At 44.2% G+C, this 7,197-nt stretch overlaps 1 protein-coding gene across 1 annotated transcript; it reads left to right on the top strand.

Moving 5' to 3' along the window:
* Positions 1 to 1,420: 1,420 nt before the first annotated feature.
* LOC147116666 (tripartite motif-containing protein 16-like) lies at positions 1,421 to 4,296 on the top strand. The gene has a single exon (XM_085989532.1). It carries the CDS (start codon positions 1,421 to 1,423, stop codon positions 3,083 to 3,085), a length of 1,665 nt encoding a protein of 554 aa, XP_085845658.1. The 3' UTR covers positions 3,086 to 4,296.
* The last annotated feature ends 2,901 nt before the right edge of the window (positions 4,297 to 7,197 follow it).

The raw sequence follows: 7,197 nt of genomic DNA, 5'->3' as shown, positions 1-7,197 counted from the left end.
CGCACAGCAAGGTACCATAAACAGCAAATGAAACGAATGACCAGATAATGGTCAGGATATTCCTCGGAGATGCTCCCACTCCCCGACAGCAAATTTACCAGAAGTGTGGCGGAAACCCTGTTTATGAACATAAATGTGGATTGGATCACACTTTCGGTGAAGTTACGGCGATGGAGCAGGAGCAGCTCCAAGGAAATGCCCAATGTATTTTTGTGGTGTTAGCCATGGGCTGAATGTTGACCCAGGAAACTGGAAGCATAAGAACATAAGAAATAGGAGCAGGAGTAGGCCATTTGGCCCTTCGAGCCTGCTCCACCATTCAATGAGATCATGGCTGATCATCTGCCTCAATTCCATTCACCGGCCTTATCGCCATATCCCTTGAGGCCCTTACTAGTCAGAAATCTATTGACTTCTGTTTTGAATATACCCAATGACTAAGCCTCCACAGCCCTCTGGGGTAGAGAATTCCAAAGATTCACCACCCTCTGTGTGAAGAAATGTCTTCTCTTCTCAGTCCTGAATGGCCTACCCTTTACCCTGAGGCTGTGGCCCCTGGTTCGAGACTCCCCAGCCAAGGGAAACATTCTCCCAGCATCCACCCTATCAAGCCCTGTAATCATTTTGTATGCTTCAATGAGATCCTCTCTCATTCTTCTGAATTCAAGAGAATACAGGCCTAGTTTACTCAATCTCTTCTCATACGACAGTCCCGCCATCCCAGGAATCAATCTCGTGAACCTTCGTTGCACTCCCTCTATGGCAAGTATATCCTTCCTTAGGTAAGGAGACCAAAGTTGTACACAGTACTCCAGGTGTGGTCTCACCAAGGCCCTATATAATTGGAGTAAGACTTCTTTACTCCTGTACTCAAATCCTCTTGTAATGAAGGCCAGCATACCATTTGCCTTCCTAATGGCTTGCTGCATCTGCACATTCACTTTCAGTGACTCATGTACAAGGACATCCAGGTCCCTTCCTTATCCTCCTCAAAAAAGTGCTGTGGAAACTTTCACATCCACACTTGGTCTCTGTTCAATGATTCATCTTACAGTCAACACCTCTGACAATGCAATACTCCTTCAGGCCAATACTGAAGCGCAGCCTAGATTATGTGCTCAAATTCTGGAGGAGGGCTTGAACTCACAGCCTTCTAAGCCAGAGGCAAGAATGCTACCAACTGAGATGAGCTAAATATAGACAAGCTTGTATATATGCAGTCTGCAACTGAGACTGAGAATAGTATAGTGAATTATAAAGGCATGCATACAATTTATTTGCAGTGTATTAGGTTACTAATGGATGACGAAATATAGGTGGTGCTGTTTACTAGCTTGCTTTTTTCTGTTCAGAGTTCACCGTGCAAAGTGAATCCTTCAGGAAGTTACATTTTACTTTCATTTTCATTTCTGTCTTCACTATGGCTGCGTCGCATCAGTCTCTTTTTGAGGAGGAACTTGTCTGTGCCATCTGTTTGGAATTGTTCACAGATCCTGTTACAATACCCTGTGGTCATAATTTCTGCATGAAGTGCATAAAGAGTTATTGGGATAAAGAAGTAAACGTGAAGACACACAGCTGCCCAAAATGCCGAGAGAGCTTCCTTCACAAGCCTTACCTTTGTAAAAACATTGTTCTGTGTGAGGTTGTGGGGAAGATTTCAAAACTTGAGAAGATTGCTCCTCGAGAGTCTTGCATTGATCCAGATGATGCTGTGTGCGATTTTTGTATCGACAAAAAGGTAAAGGCTACCAAGTCCTGTTTAGTGTGCCTGGCATCATTCTGTGAAACTCACCTCAGGCCTCATCGTGAAAATGCAGCACTGAGACATCACAATCTGGTCAATGCAGTCAAAAACGTGGAGAACAGACAATGCAAAAGGCACAACAGGCCACTGGATCTGTTCTGCAGAACTGACGAGACTTTCATCTGTTGCATATGTATAGTCCAAGAGCATGGAGAGCACACAATCGTAACTGTAGAGGAGGAGAGAGTGGAGCAGCAGAAAAAACTCGCAGACAAAGAGACGACATTGGAAAAACATGTAGAAGTTACTGAAATTGAGATTGAAGGCTTAAGAAAGCAAACAGATTCAGTTAAAAACTCTGCAATCGAAGTGCGAGAAGGCATTGCCGCCAAGTTCAATGACTTGGTCCAGGACATTGAAAAAGCAAGTACGAGATTGGCTGAATTCATAGAGAAAGAAGAAGAAGCAGCACTGACCAAGACTGAGGAAGCCATCGCCAAAAAAGAACAGAAGTGTATTGAATTGAGGAAAAAGAAACTTAGAATGGGAGAGCTTTCAGGAATTAATGATAATATCGAATTCCTACAGGAGTTCAAAGCTTTAAACAATGAGCGTGAAAAGGCCTCATCTCAGATCACCCGTGACATGGATATTAGTTTTGCAGGTTTAAATCAAGTTGTAGTTAATCTGAAGGAACAGCTGGTGAGTAAATGCAATGAAATTGTGGAAAACCTAGGCACCGAAGTGGCAGGACTGAGGCAGTATTGGCCAAAGCCACCAGAACCACAGAACCGGACCGAGCTTCTAATGTTCTCCTGTCAGCTGATGTTTGACTCAAAGACAGTGCACAAGTGCCTCTCTCTGACTAAAGAGAACCTCAAAGTGACAAATATCTGGCCAGAGGTGGTTTATTATGTTGATCACTCAGAGAGGTTTGACTGTTGCTGGCAAGTGCTGTGTGCAGAAAAATTGGATAAAGGTGCCCATTACTGGGAAGTCGAAATCAGTGAAGGTAGCTGCCTGGGTGTGACATATAAAGGCATAAAGAGAAAAGGACCGGACAACTCATGCTTCATCGGGAAGAATAATCATTCTTGGGGTATACAGTTGTACAGTAGTCATTGCTCAGCATGGCACAATAATACAGAAGTTAGAACAAAATCAGAGAAATTTGAACAAATTGGTGTATACCTGAACTATTCTAATGGAAATCTCTCATTTTATGGTATCACTGACACAATGACATTAATCCATAGATTCCAGGCTGTATTCACTGAGCCACTGTACCCAGCTTTTAGACTTATTAACAGCCAGTCGTTTTGTTGTATTTCCAACTGAACTGGGCATTGTGTCATTTTCATAAGGCTGAACATCATAAAAAGAACACTTTTGCCAAGTTGCTGAGTTTTCAGGAGGCTAAGCTGGTTAAGTAGCTGAGAATAGTGGCTCCAAGATCTCAGTTTATGTACTTGCAAATAACCTGTAAAAGTATCAGAACTCAAAAAATATTTTTTTAAACTTTGTTGAATTGAATTGAGAAAATTTTATGAAAGAGAGCATGGAGACTGCCAGAGGCTAAGTCTGTGCTGCAGCAGATGCTATTCCGCTGTAGTGTGAATTTTTAAGTGCAGTTGTTTTCTGCCTTTGAACATATTGGGGGAAAAATTCAGTTGGTTTGCGCCTCCTGTTAGCGCCTTAAAAGGGCGCTGATGGGGCGCAAAGCAACTAGCGCCCGTGCGCGGCGATGTTTGCGCCGTTCACGAAATTAAGAAGACATTTTGCAGCGGCACTAAACACTACCGCCACGATCTCCTGCGCCGGCAGATCGTGACGTCAGTCGAGTGTGCAACGCCCCGGTAGCACCCCGGACCGGATATTGAGTGGCGCCCCTTGCCTTACCGCCTGCCGCTAGCAATGACAGGTTGAGGGGAGCGTTTTGCAGTCAGGAAGGGACTGGGGGAGTGCTATTTAAAGGCGACCGCTTCCTGCCTTTTTTTGTTGGTGACATTTTTGCACCACGCATTCTGTTCTGGACCAATGGACTTTTTACATGCAGTGAACATTTTATGTGTGCAGATAGCACCCTCTGGTAGTGGTTATTGTGTTAACAGTTTGTATGCTGGAAAGGTCATCTGATCTTTCTTCCTGTGTGAGGTCATTTGACCTTTGTTCCTTTCTTCCTGTGTAACACAGGAAGTAGAATTCCAGGAAGAACCTGGCAGTAATGGAGGATTCCTTAAGGGTTTTACAATCCAATGTAATCTGATTTCATATGTTAGGCCAAGCGCAATATCTGTGAGTATCTTTGTTCCTTAGCATAATAGCAACGTTGTCAGAGTAATATTTTGATAACACTATGTTTATAAAAGGTTAATATTTGATAGTTATAGAAGTTAGTCCAAATGTTAGTTAGTTATACAATTAGTCTATTCTACTGTTGTAAATATGTTATATCTTATGTAATATCGAATGTATAGTACTCAGTTTATGTACAAAACATACTTTATCTTTGTTTACAGTTTCACAAATTTGTTCAAGTAAAGCTTCAAAACACCAACCGGCTTCAGAAGAATAATTTTTGAATAAGTGTTTAACTTGCTGGATAACTAGATAGGAGCACGTCTAGCGTGGCCAGTACACATTCTGAGAGAGCGAGAGAGAGACTTCTGGAGAGATTCAATGCTGTGTGAAGGAGTTTTGGGTACTGAGCAGCACTTTGCAGGTTCATTTTGATTTGCCCTTGTGTCGATTTAGAGGAGACTGTGGGGGCTGCACTCTGAGCTCTTTCCCTGGGCCTCTCCATTGTTCTTTCCAGCAGATTTGATGTACAGGTCTCTCCAGGCCGAGATTCAAGGCTGCAATGAGCAGGATGTGGATGGAGAGCAAGATCGACCCTCCCCTTTAAGAGCTGGCCGGCGCCATTGTGTCTGTGTTCCATTGCTGACTGACATCGCATGAGCTTCGCCAGCGCTCTGAGGTAGCGCCTCGCTCCTCGGCCTTTGCGCCTAAGACAGGTGTGTAGCGCCTGATTTAGCGCTGCAATCACCTCCAGGGGCGATAAAAGCCAAGTTTGCCGTTGGAGGCGATAATTATCGCCAGACGCTAAACTTTGCGCATGGCCAATAATCGCGCCCCAAACGGGGCGATACTGAATTTTTCCCCCATTGTATTTTCCAAAACATGTCATGGCAGTTTTGATGATAAAATTACTTCATCATATCACTGGTTAACTAACTGAACAAAGCCTGGTGAATAGTCTTGCAAAACATTTTACTCGGTAATAACATCCATTTCAAGATGATTTTATATTTAAAATCAGCAACCAATGCTAAACTGGTGGTTCTCTCGCTGTCGGCTACAGTTAGAAATATAAGGGTGGATTGTTCCCTCTGGGTGTCACACAGGCACAGTGCTGTGCATGTGAGGAAGCTGCTGCCTGCATTGTTTATTCCCCTGGACCATTTGCACGGTCCGGAGGAACTTAAGACACATGTCCACCCCTCGGATGGACCTTCGGCCTAAAGACCATGGAGCGAATCTAAGTGCAGCCGCAGGCCTCTTAGTCTTCCGAGGCATGCAGCAGTGGATCTGGCCCCTAAGATTAGGGTTTTCTGCCTGCTGATGCAGATTAGCAGCCTGAAGGTCCCTACTAGCTCAAATTTTTCTGGTGGGTGGTTGTTAAATTACAAAACCTGCCTATCTTTGGGCTAACTCCAGGACTTCTGTAGCCTCTCTGGTCAGTGGCGATCTGGGGCAGGCCATAGCCTCAGGAATGTATGCGCTCATGTGCTCATCAAGTGCATCACCCAGAAATTGATGGCCGGGAATGTCACCTCCCACCTCATTACACCACCTGGGCTGGACCAGCACCTTCTACAGGTACAGATCCAGTTGCATCCCAGTAAATCCCAGCATGAGAGTGGTGCAATGAATATTCAGGCCACAGCCATTTTTTTTTTAGGCCTTGGATTTGCTGGGTCTGATTTTCTTGCCCCAGTTCTGCCCTGTTGTTAGACAGGCACCAAAGTGTGCTGTGCCAGCATAGGCCCAGCTGCTGCCAAATTTGGTGTACTTGGTCATTAATATCGGGCGATCACACACCCAGCAGGGCCTAGTGCTGGCAATGGAAGGAGGGATAGGCTCCTGTGGGCCTGGCTGCCAGCCTTAGGACCTTCTGGGGAGCCAGTAAAATTAGAATTAATAATATTGCATCACCAAAATCTTGATTTGGTCATCAATCTGCCATTTTCTGGCTACATTCCTACATGGAGTAGTTTGTTCTATTATAAATCCCAAATATCAGCTACTTTAGGTTTAGATTTACTTTGGATATGGTGGTGATGGTGGTGGTGGGCCGGCGGGGGGCGGGAGGGAACATATGAAGAGGCTCAAAAAGTTTCTAATGTTTTTTGTGAGCCTCACTGTAGCTTCATTCGCGACAAAGTGACAATGTCCAATTGCGCATATATGTAGTCGTTTTGCATATTCCTCATCTGTAGCTGCAACTGCATCAACAAACAATAGAGCTTTTAGAGCTCAATAATGCAGTGGGGGAAAGAGGCAGGACCCGCAATGGACTAGTGGCAGTTTGTTTTTCTTGGCTGTCCCTGACAGTGTTGGTGGAATGATTAGTGAGGGCAGAAGAGCGTTAGTGTAGCTTCCTTATTAATATAGATGTGATTATGCGCCTATGTCTTACTGTATATTGGAAGAACGTTCTTGTGCCCGATGGCAGATCAAGATCATTTGATTTATATTTGATGAATACCTGAGATTAACGGATCCTGAGGGCCCACAAGCACAAACTTTACCTTAGTCCTGTCACAAACCAAAAATAATGTTGTGTCTTTTTGTTGGTGGACTGAACATCGCATTTAACGTGTATGCCATAGGCTTGCCGTGGGTCCTGCTCTTACTTTTCAATATCAACTACGTTTCTTTCCTGTTGCAGTGCCTAACCGCCTCACATTTTTCAGCTGCCTTGCTCTTCGTGTCATGTATGTAATTTGCTTTTTGTACACCTCATGGGTTCTTGCAGTTACAATTTTCCCAGCTGCCTGTTCTCTGTAGCTGACTTTGCTCTGGGACCCTCTCCGCTTTATTCACAAGGCCGCTTCCTCACTTGATTCATTCGTTTTCCTGTCAGCCGCGCCTTGCTTCTCCCCAACGTTTGGCCATGAGAACCGGACCACCAGGTAGCACGCAGAGTAGCGACCACGAGTCGCAGAAGTTGCTGTCTGCAGGGTTTTGCAGCAAATGAAAATTATACTGAAATTCTCCCACATTTTGCATTAACAGAACTCGATACTTGCCTTCAAGCTGCTGTGCTCGTGATTCCAGGGCTTGAGGATTTTTTTTAGAAAAAAGGATAATGAACATTTTATATTTAACTTCAGTTTTTATTGTCTACCAAATCGATTATTTAAGTAATCATTATATATTAAATGCAC

This window comes from Somniosus microcephalus, chromosome 6, assembly GCF_052327205.1.
Source record: "Somniosus microcephalus isolate GS21.2 chromosome 6, FLI_Smic_1.0, whole genome shotgun sequence".
Classification (NCBI taxonomy): Eukaryota; Metazoa; Chordata; class Chondrichthyes; order Squaliformes; family Somniosidae; genus Somniosus; species Somniosus microcephalus.
Note: the sequence above shows the minus strand (reverse complement) of the source record. Positions and strands in the feature narration are given on the sequence as shown.

What these genes read in the sequence shown, in the direction of transcription:
- LOC147116666 (XM_085989532.1), top strand. Translation starts at nt 1,421, where the DNA reads ATGGCTGCGTCGCATCAGTCTCTTTTTGAGGAGGAACTTGTCTGTGCC.